The 17,308-nt window shown below is 30.3% G+C and overlaps 1 protein-coding gene across 1 annotated transcript; it reads right to left on the bottom strand.

The window, feature by feature from the left end:
* Positions 1 to 1,981: 1,981 nt before the first annotated feature.
* Positions 1,982 to 9,236, bottom strand: LOC140056172 (proteasome subunit beta type-5-like). The gene is made up of 7 exons (XM_072101461.1): positions 9,015 to 9,236; positions 8,437 to 8,581; positions 6,234 to 6,345; positions 4,029 to 4,128; positions 3,631 to 3,660; positions 3,015 to 3,219; positions 1,982 to 2,596 (listed from the first exon to the last, which is right to left on the bottom strand). The coding sequence occupies exons 1-7, from the start codon at positions 9,117 to 9,119 to the stop codon at positions 2,508 to 2,510; spliced, it is 786 nt and encodes a 261-aa protein (XP_071957562.1). The 5' UTR covers positions 9,120 to 9,236; the 3' UTR covers positions 1,982 to 2,507.
* Positions 9,237 to 17,308: the final 8,072 nt, after the last annotated feature.

Below are 17,308 nucleotides of genomic sequence, written 5' to 3'. Positions count from 1 at the left end.
TTCCTGTTTTGACGGTATATTTACTATAGAGTAGATTTCGCGCGCGTGGGATTTTTCGCGGTAAATTAAATATAATGGAATGATCCATTTTTTAAATGGGTTCATAATAAAACCAGGTTCCAAAATTCCATAATGTTTATTTCAAATTTCGCTCGTTATATATAAATCATCTAGTATTCTATTGAATTAATACTCGAATTTGTGTATTTGGATTTGTATTTAAATATTTTAACTGATAAAACTTATATGTTTTAAAATCTCACAACCGGCAATATTTGACTCTCCCAGTCATAAACCAATCAAATGCGTGCCTTTTTTTGATTGACGTTTCAAGGTTTCCAAGCTTATCTTCATAAATTCAAAAAACACATGAAGGTGATCAATGATATGGATCAAATCATTAATTTTGCATGTGTGAGACTAGATAATATCGTGTTAGATGTAAAAATACCCATGGATCATTGCACTTAACTCAAATCATTTGTTAATATAGTACTGTATATGATGATGCAATAGTCATGTTCAACTTATGGCGCATACATAATTCATTGTATGCCAATTTTTCAAATATTACAATTAATATATTGACATGATGTCTTTACATTCCATTACATATTATGCAGTACCATGACAGAAAAACAACTTAAAAAAAATCTTTACAGAAAAATATATAAACATTCATAAAAGTACTAATTATTTCCTTTACCAAACAGAGGTTACCAAACAGAGGACCAGAATCGTTTTGGTAGAATGAAACTTAACCCTGATATGAATACCAGTAAAATTCAACTAGAAAATGAAATTAGTTTCTTCCATACTGAGTTGCCATAAGAGGCCCACAAATTTCCAACATTGGTAGGCTCAATGTTTTTTTTGCAAAGATGATACATTCCATATATTTATTTTTTTTTTGTTCCTTTCAATATTGTTTTGTCAATATATTAGAGTTATTATTTTTCTTGTCATGTCGACAACTGTTCAGGTGGTCAATTTACTTATTTTGATCTCCTTTTCCCGTCATTTTTTTCTTTTATATAGTATACCGTATATATATACCGGTATATCTGTTCTTCTTTTCAATGTGTGGAAAATAAATAAATGAAACAAACAAAAACAATGTGGGTATATGCCAAAGATTACAATTTAATTCTGCTGCGAGCTATGTGCCATTGCGCAAAGCAATGAGCTTAATATGATTAAATTTATATATAGTACAGTATTACTTGTTACAACTACCAAAAAATAGGATTAAGTTTTTCTTTCTTAATTATTTTTTATTTTTCACACAGTAACTTTTTTTATTGTTATATTATTAGAAGAGGTTGGTTTGTTACCATTTTATTGTAGTTTTTATTTACAGGTGATAAAACACGTTCCCCACAATACTTGCTTTGCTATTAAAGATATTGTATTATATTTGAGGTGATAAACTTGATGCATCAATAAATTCAGACAATAAAACAAAAACCGATAGGAAAAGCTAATAGATAATAAAAATAAAATAAATGAATGTACACACGCATACTGATAATTAAACAACACGACACCCACTACATCAATATATTGACAAAACGAAAGCATTAAGTAAAGAAAAACGTTTTTAAAAATATTTTTTAGGGCAGTTTTATGAAGAGTAAATGGTAATGAACTAAGAGATAAGAAGTAAAATGGAGGATTTTAAGTCAAATATTAACGAATGCTTCTGATAATTTGCTAAAGTAGCCCGATGGAGATGGGCATGTTGAGGTGGGAAAGTGTATGAGAAAAATTAAGATTAAGGTAAAAAGTGAGATTGATTAAGATGCGTTTCTCAATGAACAATGTGATAAAAAATAACTTCAGCACAGGATTGTCCACTGGTGTATTGTTCATGGCTGGTACTCCTCCATACTGGCTAACGACGCCTGTAGATGGCCTCCTTCCTCGTCGTCTTGATAAGATACTGGACATTTTTTTATATAATGAAATCTGAATCAGAATATCTGGCCAAATGGCACATCAAAATTTAATACAGAAAAAAGTACAATACAATCATTTTATTTCCTGAAACGGTCTAAAAAATTCTGTTCCACTTTACTAATGTTAAACACAATTTCATCAGGTGCAGCTTTTAAAAAGCACTTATACAAACATGTTTGAATTGGTCTGTTTTGAAATAAGGAACAGAAATTTTATAACAATATGTCCATTGTTTGTTTCTAAGCAGCTTACATGTTACCAGAAAAGAATCTAATAGCTAATTCTTTTGTTACTAAAAACCAATAGAGCACTTTAGCTAATCTTTTGCGAGAAACTAGAATTCAATATTATCTAAAAGTTAAGCTTATTTAAAGAAAAACAACGACGACGTCTGAGAGTTGTATTGTATCTTCTGTTTGTATTGTAAAAAAACAAATCGTGAAATAATAATCTTGACGTGATCTTGTGAGTTCAGTGTTTAAATGGGGATGAGGTTGTTACAAAATCATTTATTTTAATTATCATGGTCCTAACAAGTGTTATTCATTTCAGTTCTTCTCATCTTGATATTCATAATGTAGTTTCATTACATCAGTCTGTGATACTTTAATCCAACCAGTTTCTTTCATATGATATACTGTGAAGAGATGAAAATGATTAATAATTAATAGTTTGTTTCATACTCCTGCAACAGCAACTTACAATTACTAGATAAACATATCATGTATAAAAACTAAGTCTTATTAGGAACCCGAGGATCGGAAAGCCAAGCATGTTCACCACCAAGCTTCACTGCAATAAAATTGATAATTAAAATGTATGGATAATAGAAAAGAAAGTTTATGGGAAATTGTTGTGGGTGTTGAGAGGCATTGTAAATAATGATTTAACGTAAAGTACTATCAATCAATCGTCAACATCTGTATTGAAACAAAATTCTCTATACTAAATATCGCAATGTATTAGCGATAATATTAAACAAGGTATTATTTTGAAATGTTTTCTAAAAAAAAAAGATTTTATTGTGTGAGTAATCATTTGATATTATCACTTACAATTAACAACACCTCCACTGTATGCATCTCTATGTGTGGCATGGTAGATTGATCTCTTAGCTAAATCATAAGCTTCTTCAACTGTTAGGTCTTCCCTGTAACCACTGTCAAGAACACCATAGGCATATGGTGAGCCTGAACCAACAGAAAACATATTATTTTGAAGCCTGGTGCCATCACTGTCTACGTAATATAAGCCAGGCCCCTAAAAAATAAAGTGAATAGTAGTTGTAAAAAGTGGGAGAGCACGCCCTTATTGCCCCTTACGTTATGTTGAATAATAAAAAATTGGCTCTAATTTGCTTTAAAAAATTAAATGGAGATATCACAGAAACTGTTTCATACAAATAATAAATAGTTTGGGAAAAGAGAGAATAAATAATAATATTATTTCCTGATACACATTTTTTTTTAAAATACTTTCATGGTAAAAACATAAAATTCCCCTTTTATTTTGTCAAATAGATTACTGATAATAATAAAATGTGATAAAATAGTTATGTTCTTCTACAGTGACAGTATAGTTAATTAAAGAATTAAATAGTGACAAAAGTTACTTTTGAAATTTTTTAGTGTTTGTTCTTTATAAATATATACGATTTAATGAAACACTTACTCGTTTATCCCAGCCACAAATCATTGTACCCTATAAGAAAGACAATAGACGTTACTGATGCATATAAAAATAATTGTACAGGTCTATGGTAAGGCAGGAGCAGCGCAAACACTAACCATAGAGTTGGCATAGCTTCAAGACTCTCCTCAAGAATTGTTGATTAAGAATCACATTTTGGAGCATTTTAAAAAGCCCAAAATATCTTTTAAATGTTAAGCATTATTGTATTAACATTTTTTTTTTTTATGAAATTTTTTCGCTGAAAATGACGAATAATTTTGTATCTAGTTTAATTAGTTTAATTTTTTAATTAGTTTTATAATGTCTCAATTATCACTATGAATTAATTATGTCATTATTATTATTAACTGTAAAGAATACACAAAAAGAAAACTTACCATTGACAGTCCCATTCCTTTGTAGTTCAGGACCATATTTGTTAACATCTTCGATGCAGCCGCTACAGAAATTCTCTCTTTATTTCTTAATTCGTAAAGCCTAAGAAAGAAGAGTTAACACTTATACTTACTTATGCTGCTATATGTTCTACCAAGGCAATCTTAACAACAGGACACTACGCTTGACTTGCAAACATAGTAACAGTTCTTTAAATACCAACATTACTGTACTATGTAAATATTCTCAGCGGTGCGCAGTGTCTGTAAGGGGTGTGAAATGGATTGTTATCACAGCCACAGAAAAACTCTTTGATCTTCGGAGCTCAGCATTCTGTCTTGTTTCTACCATTATTTTAGATCATTTTGTTCTATGGTTTTAAAGCCTGTTTTCCACTAGAGTAGAATTACTTGTCGCGCAATCATGAGCACTAATACTAAAGCGTGGTTCCCACTAGCGACGCAACACAAGGACGTAACGCAACGCAAGTGAATTGACCAATCACAAGCGATGGCTTATTCGCTTGTGATTGCTAACTGTCTATAACTTCGCTTGTCATTGGTTAAAACGCTTGTTTACGTCCTTGCGTGTTCTAGTGGGAACCAAGCTTAATCAAAGAGCTCAGAAATGAAAAGTAGTGTAGTGAAAAAGGTATCAAGATTTTTCTTCTCTGGATTTCCCTACAGTAGTGGCAAACAGGCTGGTTCTTCGTTTAAATCTAATCATATTTAATAACTAATACCAATAGTAAAAAACAAAACAAAATTTGATTTTGTTTACATATGACTATGAGTTGTGATTATAGATTCAAAATACACAAAATAAAAAATTAGTAACATCTGCAATTGGGTTATTCAAATATCAAGTGTTTTGCGTGGGTGATTATAGTGATTATGTAATCTGATATTTTTCTGCCTGCAGACATATTAAAGTTTATGAACAATTTTATGAGTGTAGCAAACATTCATCAATGAATTTTCTCACAAATAATTTATTCTATAAGTTAACGGTCCTTTCTGCTGAAAAATGTCAATAGGTTTAATAATTTTTTACAAGTCAATTTTAAATCAAAATTTAATAATAATTTTTGAGTGTTCGTGGTTGGTTGTTGGTAATGATGTCCACGCCATTCAGATTGATTGAAATTAAAAATACAAAATTGCCTCTTTTAAATTAAGATGTCTCTTTGATTGTATTTAAAAAGTTTTATCCTGCTTCGGCTGTGAAAAAATAACTGTGTAAATAAATTAACCCTCATTTCTTGGCAGCAGAAACAGGACAAATTTTCAATAACTGGTTAAATGTCAGCCTGAAAATAACAGTTAAAAAACACCCAATTGATTCAGTGTTAGAACGCCATTTTACCGGTTATCGCTGTGCAACTTTAAGCTGTCTACAAGTTTAAACTGTTATTTGGGAGCAGAAAATTGAGCAGTAATGATGTTTTTTAAAATAAACGGTTAATTCGGCGCTACGCAGGAGAAAGATATATTAGTAATGGCTTTAGACATTTGTTGCCGTCATTTGTGTGGGCATACAGAATATTAACATCATAGTTAATAGTACTGTAGTAGCAGTTGATCGCAAGTAATAATAACTGCCTGTCTGTCATTAAATTTTCATTATAGAACTTAATATTTGAAATCAAAATAATCATGACCTAATTAAACATGCTTCAATAATTACAATCATATATTTATATTTATATTATAACTTTCTGAATTTGAAATATGATGCGTCTAATCAGGTCCATATATGGATAGCGTAGAAAAGGCTTAAAGCCTTGTCTACACTGTCAGTGTCAAATTAATTTGCAAATTAAATGTGATGTGCCCAAATACTGTATGGTAGTGATATGACATCACATCACATTTTTGTGTCACATAAACTTTGACAGTGTAGACAAAGCTAATAAAAAGTTGGGACTAGCATAAAATTCCCTTTAACTGAAAACATTGATTTCAGCTATGGGAAATAATTGTATCACTCTCAAAACAACACTACATCTCTCATGGATGTAATTGTTATCGAGGACACCCACTACCAAAGTCTCACACCGTAAAGTTAAATTAAGACACGTATGGATACCTGAAAGTACTGTTGCATTATTTTCCATCCAGCCTCAACCTTTTCCATATCAAGCCCGGCTCCTAGATTTAACTAATTCTATAAGCTCCATGCCCATACTATGTAAGTAATTCATTTACCTGCACTGTTGGGCTAAGAATCGTTCCCAGAAAGAGCAATCTGCTGCTCCTCCTGCCATCGTTCCTAACAAGTATGGGTTGATTTCAATCACCTTCTTTACAGTCTGAGAGGCTGCAAATTGAAAATAATAGCACTTTGATGACAACATCATTTTATTATTTATTTATCAGTTCAAGTTCACAATTAATGACTTGTAGGCAAGAAAAGTTGAGGTGATTATAAAAAAAGTGAGAAAAGTTTTTCGGTCATAACAATGGACAAAACAGATGATATTTACGAAAGGAATTTTTCATACTTTATAGACATTTCTGCTGAAACAAATATTTTAAAATATTATTTTTCTTTTTATTTTAAAATTATTAACCATCATATTCATAAATTTACACGAATAATTTACATTAACATCAACTGCATGTATTAAACAATTAATGAATTAATGTTTCATATTTTATCCCGACATAAGCTGTTTATAATCATATGCACAAACTCAGGCATTGGTAAAAATACAAATAATCTGAGTAATTACTATTAAATCAATAATATTTCAATAAATATTCACATAAATTCACCTAAAACATGAATACTAGATGGTTAGTACACATACTATTATGATAAAATCATTGTATAAATTCTCAAAAAATAACCAATATACTAAAAAATGTCAGCTGTCACTAAATAATTTTTATAGTGACAATTTCAAATGTGTATCTTAGCAATACAAATAGGTCAATGTAAACAAAGAATTAGACACAACATAAACATTCAGCATATTACAGGTGTCGACTTCGCTCCTCTAATGATCCCACCCGACTTTTCGTTCCACGATCTAATCGGAAAGCTGGTGACAATGCTTTTTCTGTCGCCACTCCGCGGATCTGGAACGCGCTACCTATCGATTTGAGAGGAGCAAATTCGGCACCTCTATTTAAACGTCAACTTAAAACTTTTCTTTTTAATTAATAACTAAGTAATGTTAGGCGCTCTGTTCTTTGTAGGGCGCCATATAAAAACCTGAATAGAATAGGTCAAGTGGTTAAGACAGATGTACCGGTCATACTATTCTACTGTACACAGGGTGGTATGACCCTCAGTATTGCTAGGTTTGTTTGTTTGTTTGTTTTATCTTTATACTGGGTGACCTCTTCAGTCAAAGACTGATCTCCCAGAGGGCCCAGTTGGTGATCAGTGGCTGTGATGTACTAATACACCGGGGTAACCCCCTACACGTCTCGAAAGATGTACTAGGTTCTTTAAAGTGCACACGAGCAAGTTGTGTACACTGGACCTACGGTTTATAGTCCTTATCCGAGAAGACTCGTTCTACCACAAGAACCATGGAGTGAGTGAGCCTCGAACCCCTGCCGATGTTATGGCTACGTGATTACGGTTCCACTGTCTTAACCGCTCGGCCACTCACTCACTGGTGAGAGACCAGTAGGGTTTTATAATACAGTATAACATGATGTCAAGTACATTTTTATTAGCATGCTTTAGTGGTAAATTATTTATGTATATTTTTCTTTCCAGAAACAATTTAAAATCAGTTAAAAATTGTTACAATTTTTATTCGTCAAAACATCACTTATCACAGAGGGCGGTCTTCAGTTTTGGAATAAACCTAATCAATATTTTGACAGTTTTTTTACATAAAAATGTATAAAAATAAATATCATAATAACATTAAATATAATGTTAGCATAGTACTTAAAATGGCATTTTATATTATAAATAATATGTAAGATTAGTATAACCCAGGGGTACTGCAAACCACTGCAGCTATAAAATTGGCACAAGTTCAAGGCTCTCCTCGAGCATAGTTCTGGTGGTAGAACAAGTCTTCTCAGTGTAAAACAGGAGGTTCAGTGTACTCATCTGGCATGCACTTTTAAAGAATCTAGCAAATGTTGCAACTTTTGGAAAAGTTACCCCCACCATCCAGAAACACACCGAACATACTAGAACATGTCAGTTACATACAGTTGACAGGCCTGTCATGAAATTTAAAAGCCATTTTTGTTATGGCCATTGGCTTGGCCAGCAGACCTGTACCAAATTGAACACAGTTCAATCAGTTCAATAATACATTTATTTAAACACAGCATAATAATAAATTTATAACACAATCCTAATATCAGTAGTAAACAAATTAAGATGGGATCAATTCAATTATTATAGGACACAAAAAAATGAATTTATATGTACCAATATATGGTCCTGCCGTTGCTCTTGAATCCACGGCAACGATGACGCCATGTTGGAATTTGAAAGCTAGTGTTGTGGTACCATGAAGGAAGCGTATCTTAACACCATCATCATTCTGGTCTAAAGATTGTAAATAATCTTGAGGCTAAATTAGAAACGAAAGTTAGATTAGAATTTGGTTATTAATATTATTTACTGGTATAGGTAGGAGAAAAATGTATACTGATCACATGGTATGAAAGTAGTATGGATATATTATTAGTACATTATTATATATGATTCTTCTTATCCTAACTAGCCTGGCCTAGGCCTACTAGATGATTAATATATAATTATTAATATTAATCTAGCCTAGCTAGGCCTAGGTCATGTGACAAAAACCAATAAAACTGTAATGTTGGGATTATTTCAGAAAATTAAAAGAAATAGGATAATTATTTCAAAAAATTCTCCTTGGGTCTAGGCTAGGCCTAGACTAGCAGTAGGCCTACACTAGGCCTAGCTAGGCCCCTCCCTAGAGACTAGCCTAGCTTGCTAGCTAGAGAGGCCTAACATTTAAAACAAAAATGCTTTCTTACGGACTCAACAGCAGGAACAAGAAAACTAGAATCGTTTATTAAACCTTCATTGAAACCGCTGTGTTTGAACGTTTGTGAAGGCGGGAGGATTGATTCAAGTGCCATATTAAATGAATAGTAATCTTCTAGGCTAGGCCAAATGTATGGAGAAAACCAAGATAAAAAACCACGGCAAAAGTGTCTACTCCCCCGTGTGTCCAACCTCAGGATTTCACAGGTATATAAACTATACCAAACTGGCGAGTAAATCATGTTTTACTTTTTAAACCTCGCAACGTCTGGTTGAAAAGGCTACTCGGACCAATAATTTCTATTAGCCTAGGGGTTATTGCGATTTGGACGTTTCTGATTGGCTGTAGCCATGGACTATATTGATTAACACTGTTCTGATTGGTTGTAGCTTTGAATACATCTTCTCGGAACTCGTCCTTAATACAATAGCAATTTAGCACAGTGTTTTACTATATAACCAGATAAATAATAGGAAACATTTAATAATTTGATAAATGACATTTAAATAGAAATTTAGGTAAATGTCTTTTGAAATGAAATTAAATAAATTATAACCAATTTGGTTAGAGTAAAACACAATGATAAAGAATAGGAAACATTTAATAATATGATAAATTACATTTACATAGCAATTTAGCACTGTGTTTTACTATAACCAATTTGGTTAGAGTAAAACACAATGATAAAGAATAAGAAACATTTAATAACATGATAAATGACATTTACATAGCAATTTAGCACTGTGTTTTACTATAACCAATTTGGTTAGAGTAAAGCACAATGATAAAGAATAGGAAACATTTAATAACATGATAAATGACATTCACATAGCAATTTAGCACTGTGTTTTACTATAACCAATCATATTAGAGTAAAACACAATGATAAAGAATAGGAAACATTTAATAATATGATATATAACATTTACATAGCAATTCACTGTGTTTTACTATAACCAATTTGATTAGAGTAAAACACAATGATAAAGAATAGGAAACATTTAATAATATGATATATAACATTTACATAGCAATTTAGCACTGTGTTTTACTATAACCAATTTGATTAGAGTAAAACTCAACGATAAAGAATAGGAAACATTTAATAACATGATAAATTACATTTACATAGCAATTTATCACTGTGTTTTTCTATAACCAATTTGGTTAGAGTAAAACACAATGATAAAGAATAGGAAACATTTAATAATATTATGATAAATTACATTTACATAGCAATTTATCACTGTGTTTTACTATAACCAATTTGGTTAGAGTAAAACACAATGATAAAGAATAGGAATTTAATAATATGATATATAACATTTACATAGCAATTTAGCACTGTGTTTTACTATAACCAATTTGGTTAGAGTTAAACACAATGATAAAGAATAGGAAACATTTAAAAATATGATAAATGACATTCACATAGCAATTTAGCACTGTGTTTTACTATACCAATTTGATTAGAGTAAAACACAATGATAAAGAATATGAAACATTTAATAATATGATAAATTGCTAGCACTGTGTTTTACTATACCAATTTAGTTTTGGATAAAGAATATGAATTTAAAGAATGGATATAATATGATATGATACAATATGATTTTCTCCCAATTAGTAAGACATTTTGGAATACTGCGTGCGCAGTGCACCTAACAAGATCATGTTCGCTATTTAAAACTCACATTTTAAAACCGTAAACGCATAAATTTGCGGACATACTCGTAAAACACACTTCCAGAGATTTAATAATTTTAACAGTACTACAAAATCCATAATATAAAGTAGTATAGATTTGTACAAAAAGAGCAGAACAATTAAATTAACTGTCATTACATCTACTGAACTGTCTCATTACATCTACTGAAAAATTCATCGCGATGAATTTATTTATAATACACCAATCAGATCACACGCAATTAGTATGGAATGCCAGTTTAGGCGATGATAAAATCGCGTCGATGATGCAATGAAAATTGCGTCGATGTGATGAAATTGCGTCGATGAATATAGTATTGATGTAATGAAAATATAAGTCGATGTGATGAACATTGCGTCGATGAAAATTGCGTCGATGTAATGAAAATTGCGTTAATGTGATGAAAATTGCGTCGATGAAAATTGCGTCGATGAAAACTGCATCGATGAAAACTGCATCGATAAATTGTGATCTCCCTGCCGGTATGATTTGAATATGATGTCATGGATGCTGGACATCTGAATTTTATGTACTGAACTGGTGGATTAACGGAAGCAATTAGCTAGAAGATATAATGTGTCCGAAAGGACAATAATGGATCCATTGCTAAAATGTGTTGACACTAAATCACTAAAATGTTAATCAGTGCATATATTTCAACATTGTTTTAGTGCGCGCTCACTGTGCGCTTGTCTATAACGCGCGCTAGCGCAAGCGGTAAACATGTTTATCATATCAAAATATTCAGAAACCGTCAATTTTTAGCAACATAATAACATTATTAACATCATTATTAACATCATCATTTACTTTACTAGTAGTCATTTTCATCATTGATTGAATTAAAACCATTTGGAATTTTCATAATCAATTAAATTCATCACATCAATTTTCATCGATGCAGTTTTCATCGACGCAATTTTCATCGATGCAGTTTTCATCGACGCAATTTTCATCGACGCAATTTTCATCGATGCAATTTTCATCGACGCAATGTAAATTGCGTCGACGCAATCTACATTGCGTCGATGCAATTTTCATCGACGCAATTTCATCATCGACGCAATTTTTATCATCGCCAAAAACTTGTGTAAAACGGCGTTCCATAATTAGTGACGAATCGCATATTCGCCGTTTATTGTTGAGGCGCGTAAACAGTGTGCGCAATGCACGTTTTCTTCCCATAAAGCACAATGATATAGAATAGGAAACATTTAATAATAATGATTATTTACTTAGCAATTTATCACTGTGTTTTATTATAACCAATTTGGTTAAAGTAAAACATAATGATAAAGAATAGGAAACATTTAATAATTTGATAAATGACATTTACATAGCAATTTAGCACTGTGTTTTACTATAACCAATTTGGTTATGGTAAAGCACAATGATATAGAATAGGAAACATTTAATAATATGATAAATGACTTACATAGCAATTTAGCACTGTGTTTTACTATAACCAATTTGGTTATGGTAAAGCACAATGATATAGAATAGGAAACATTTAATAATATGATAAATGACTTACATAGCAATTTAGCACTGTGTTTTACTATAAACAATTTGGTCAAAGTAAAACACAATGATAAAGAATATGAAACATTTAATAATTTGATAAATGACATTCACATAGCAATTTAGCACTGTGTTTTACTATAACCAATTTGGTTATGGTAAAGCACAATGATATAGAATAGGAAACATTTAATAATATGATAAATGACATTAACATAGCAATTTAGCACTGTGTTTTACTATAACCAATTCGGTTATGGTAAAGCACAATGATATAGAATAGGAAACATTTAATAATAATGATTATTTACATAGCAATTTATCACTGTGTTTTACTATAACCAATTTGATTAGAGTAAAACACAATGATATAGAATAGGAACATTTAATAACATGATAAATGACATTCACATAGAAATTTAGCACTGTGTTTTACTATAACCAATTTGATTAGAGTAAAGCACAATGATAAAGAATAGGAAACATTTAATAATATGATAAATGACATTTACATAGTAATTTATCACTGTGTTTTACTATAACCAATTTGGTTAGAGTAAAACATTTTAAATATGATAAATGATATTTAGCACTGCGCTGGATACAGTAAAACACAAATAAAGAATAGAAAACATATAATAATATGATACATTTACATACAAATTTAGTATTGTGTTTTACTATAGCCAATTTGGTTACAGTAAAACACAATGATAATGAAACATTTATTATATGATGTTATTTACATAGCAAAATATTATATTAAACATATCTTATTATCTAAACGTTATGATAAAGAATAGGATACATATAATGTAATAATATAATAAATACAAGTTACATAGTTTATCATCTTGTTTTACAGAACCAATTTGGTGACACAGTTAAACACAGTGATAAAGAATAGATACTGTTTTAGGTTATATAACCCTAACCCTAGTTTGAAGCGACATAATAAATTCATCGCGAAAAAGTACGTATCGTATTCAGAAACTTTTGAAATTTGTTAGATATGTTTAATAGGTTCTTACGTCTATAAAACAAACAAAAAATATAAATTTCACGAAAAATTCGTGATTTTAATAATTTGCATTTCTAAAAATGTACACTTATGAAATACCATACATTTTCCAACACATTTTTACTTCATTGATGATTCCCAGAAATCAAAATAAAACAAATTATGATATTTCTTTTACATTATAGATGTAAGAACCTATATTGAACCTGTACCAAATTTCAAACGTTTTTTAAGACGATACGTATTTTTATCGATGAATTAAGTATGTTATCGCTTCAAACTAGGGTTAGGGTTAAATAACCTAACAGTTCCATTCTTTAACACTGTGTTTAACTTTTAACCAAATTGGTTTTAGTACAACACAATGATAAACTATGTACATTTTATTTTTCATATTACATTATAGGATACATTATAATGTAATAATAATAAATACAAGTTACATAGTTTATCACCTTGTTTTACAGAACCAATTTGGTTACACAGTTAAACACAGTGATAAAGAATAGACACTGTTTTAGGTTTTATAACTTTAACCCTAGTTTGAAGCGATCACATACTTAATTCATCGCGAAAAAAAACGTATCGTATTCAGAAACATTTGAAATTTGGTAAATATGTTCAATAGGTTCTTACGTCTATAAAACAAACAAAAAATAAAAGTTTCAAGACAAATTCGTGATTTTAATAATTTGCATTTCTAAACATTTACACTTATGAAAGACAATACATTTCCAACACATTTTTACTTCATTGATGATTCCCAGAAATCAAAATAAAACTATTAGGATATTTCTTTTGCATTATAGATGTAAGAACCTATATTGAACATATCTACCAAATATCAAACGTTTTTCAAGACGATACGTATTTTTAGCGATGAATATTAAATATGTGATCGCTTCAAACTAGGGTTAGGGTTAAATAAACTAAAACAGTTCTATTCTTTATCACTCACTGTGTTTAAACACAATGATAAACTTATATGTAAATTTTATTTTTCATAACATAAAATGTTTGATATTCTTTATAATATTTAATATTATATTTTAGGCCTACTATTAATGACGTATAAATGCACACTACATCTGAAATAACTTTCTACTTCATTGGCGATTCTTACCAAAAAAAAAGAACTAATTTTGTTATGTATATAGAGCAACCTATTATAACATGTCTTGTATGATTTTTATCTCGTTTCAATGACATTTTATACTACAATTCAAATGAAAAAGCATCACAAAAAAATACGTCTGGTATTCAAAAAGTTTCTAAACTCGGTACACAGAAAAAACGAATATGTTGAAAATGTATGGTCTTTCATAAGTGTGAATTTTTAGAAATGCAAATAATGGAAGTCATCGATTTGTCTTGAAATTTATAATTTGTTTCGTCTTATTGAACATATCTATACAAAATGTCAAACGTTTCTGAATACGATACGTTTTTTTTCTCGATGAATTTATAATGTCGCTTCAAACTAGAGGGTAGGGTAGTAACCTAACAAGTATCTATTCTTTATCACTATGTTTAACTGTGTAACCATATTGGTTCTAATAAAAAACAATGATAAACTATGTAAATTGTATGTTTCATATATTACATTTTTGCCAAAAAAAATTATTGGGAATGTCAAATTTCTTTTTCATGACATATATCTACAAATTTCAGAAGCTTTTGAATACGAGTATTTTACGCGATGTTTTTTTATCCTCATTTTAATATTTTGGTAATGTAATTCACATGCATAAAGTTTTGTATCCAAAAATTGTTTATTCTTGGGTAGAAATGAGGAAATAAATAGTATTCCTGTATAATATAATAATCTTTTTCATGACATATATCTACAAATTTCAGAAGCTTTTGAATACGAGTATTTTAGGCGATGTTTTTTTATCCTCATTTTAATATTTTGGTAATGTAATTCACATGCATAAAGTTTTGTATCCAAAAATTGTTTATTCTTGGGTAGAAATGAGGAAATAAATAGTATTCCTGTATAATATAATAATCAATAATAAAGTATAAAAAAAAGTGTTGTGTAAACGAACGTATTTATTCTAAAGAACAATTGATGCAAACATCAAGTGCGTATCTTATTTCATTAATTAATTATATTAATTATAATTTGGCGATTATTCGTCACACGAATATCGATTCGTCTCGTCATACCATAACCGAATTGGTTATAGTAAAACACAGTGCTAAATTGCTATGTAAATGTCATTTATCATATTATTAAATGTTTCCTATTCTATATCATTGTGCTTTACCATAACCAAATTGGTTATAGTAAAATACAGTGCTAAATTTCTATATGAATGTCATTTATCAAATTATTAAATGTTTCATATTCTTTATCATTGTGTTTTACTTTAACCAAATTGTTTATAGTAAAACACAGTGCTAAATTGCTAAGTAAGTCATTTATCATCTATATATAAATTATGGTTAATTCTGACATAGGCGAGCACAATGCAAAAACTTCGGTACAAATCTCCGCCTTGGATACCTACCTTATCTATCCGAGATGTACCGCGAAACGTAGATTTGATAACATTAGTGTGCACGCCGACGCTATTGTTCCATATTTATATCTTAGGAAGATATTATAAAGAGTTTTTTAACAACATTTATGATTTCAACATTGGATTTTCCTCTCAATTTCAATTCTTCCCGGTCAAAGTAATTTCCGGGTTTAAGATAAGTTCACCTTAGTTTCAAATATTTTCTCTCTTTTATACACCAGGGAGCAGTTAAAATAATAGATTTGACCCTAAAGGTGACTGGAAAGAGGCACTTTCCATCAATCAATACAGTGTCCCTTTGGAAGACGAAAAAAAAATTGGCCATTAATCATAGCCATTTCAGTTTTTTGTTTATTTTAAAACATACCACACGTGTGTGAAGGTACAGTAGTTAAATAATAGGAATTATACTGCAAAGTAATAAAGATCAAATTAAATATACGCCATAAAGAATCAGAATATATTGTGGGGAATAGTATTATAAAATTACATAGGGAGATTTGATAAGACATTTTTCGAGTGAAATCCCGATAGCTGAGTTTTATTGAGTAAGCTTGCAGGAATAACTGTAGGCTATCTTCCTGTGTCCCGTTAGGACCGAGATGTCTGCCCATGTTGCAAGCCGTAATGTCTTCTTTCTTGGGCCCACTCTGTCACGGCAGTTAGTTTCAAAAGATGATTAAATTAAATAATGTATTAATAATTATTAGGATGGTATTCATTTGAATAAACGCCTCTCCAATAAAACATCACCCCCCCCCTCCCCAACTCAACTATCTAATAAACGTCCATCCACATATTTATAATAACACAATTATACTATTTGTAGTAGAATTCACCGCACTGTTATCTGCAATTTACCAAGCATTTGTTATTCTTTTTTACCACTTTTCATATCTATGAGAGGATTTCATTTGATTATAAATGTTACCATATTATTAGAACTAAAAAATTTAACATATATCCCTCGAATAAGCACCTCCCTCAAATGACCTCCGCCTCCCCAAAGGGCCCTACCAAACAATAAAAACTATACTTTAAAATGTTATTAATCATCTAAAACACTGTGATTCTGAAACAAAGTAGTTTAGTTTTACGAATGTCAAGCATTTTCAATAATGGTAACCGACAGAAAATGTATAAGGAGAACATTATCATTCCGAAAACCATCGTCTACACTTCCTAGAGGGGAAGCGAGCGAAGCGAGCTCACCCTCTAGTATTATTAAATGTTTCCTATTCTATATCATTGTGCTTTACCATAACCAAATTGGTTATAGTAAAACACAGTGCTAAATTGCTATGTAAATGTCATTTATCAAATTATTAAATGTTTCCTATTCTTTATCATTATGTTTTACTTTAACCAAATTGGTTATAGTAAAACACAGTGATAAATAGCTATGTAAATGTCATTTATCATATTATTAAATGTTTCCTATTCTTTATCATTGTGTTTTACTCTAACCAAATTGGTTATAGTAAAACACAGTGCTAAATTGCTAT

This window comes from Antedon mediterranea, chromosome 8 (assembly GCF_964355755.1).
Source record: "Antedon mediterranea chromosome 8, ecAntMedi1.1, whole genome shotgun sequence".
Classification (NCBI taxonomy): Eukaryota; Metazoa; Echinodermata; class Crinoidea; order Comatulida; family Antedonidae; genus Antedon; species Antedon mediterranea.
The sequence above is the reverse complement of the archived record's forward strand: the minus strand, read 5'-3'. Positions and strand labels throughout refer to the sequence as shown.

Excerpts from the sequence above, each read along its gene's own strand:
- LOC140056172 (XM_072101461.1), bottom strand. The coding sequence starts at position 9,119 with ATGGCACTTGAATCAATCCTCCCGCCTTCACAAACGTTCAAACACAGC. Across the intron at positions 6,346-8,436 it reads AACGGCAGGACCATATATTG|CCTCTCAGACTGTAAAGAAG; the intron begins GTACATATAAAT and ends TTCAATTTGCAG. Across the intron at positions 4,129-6,233 it reads TTCTTAGCCCAACAGTGCAG|GCTTTACGAATTAAGAAATA; the intron begins GTAAATGAATTA and ends CTTCTTTCTTAG.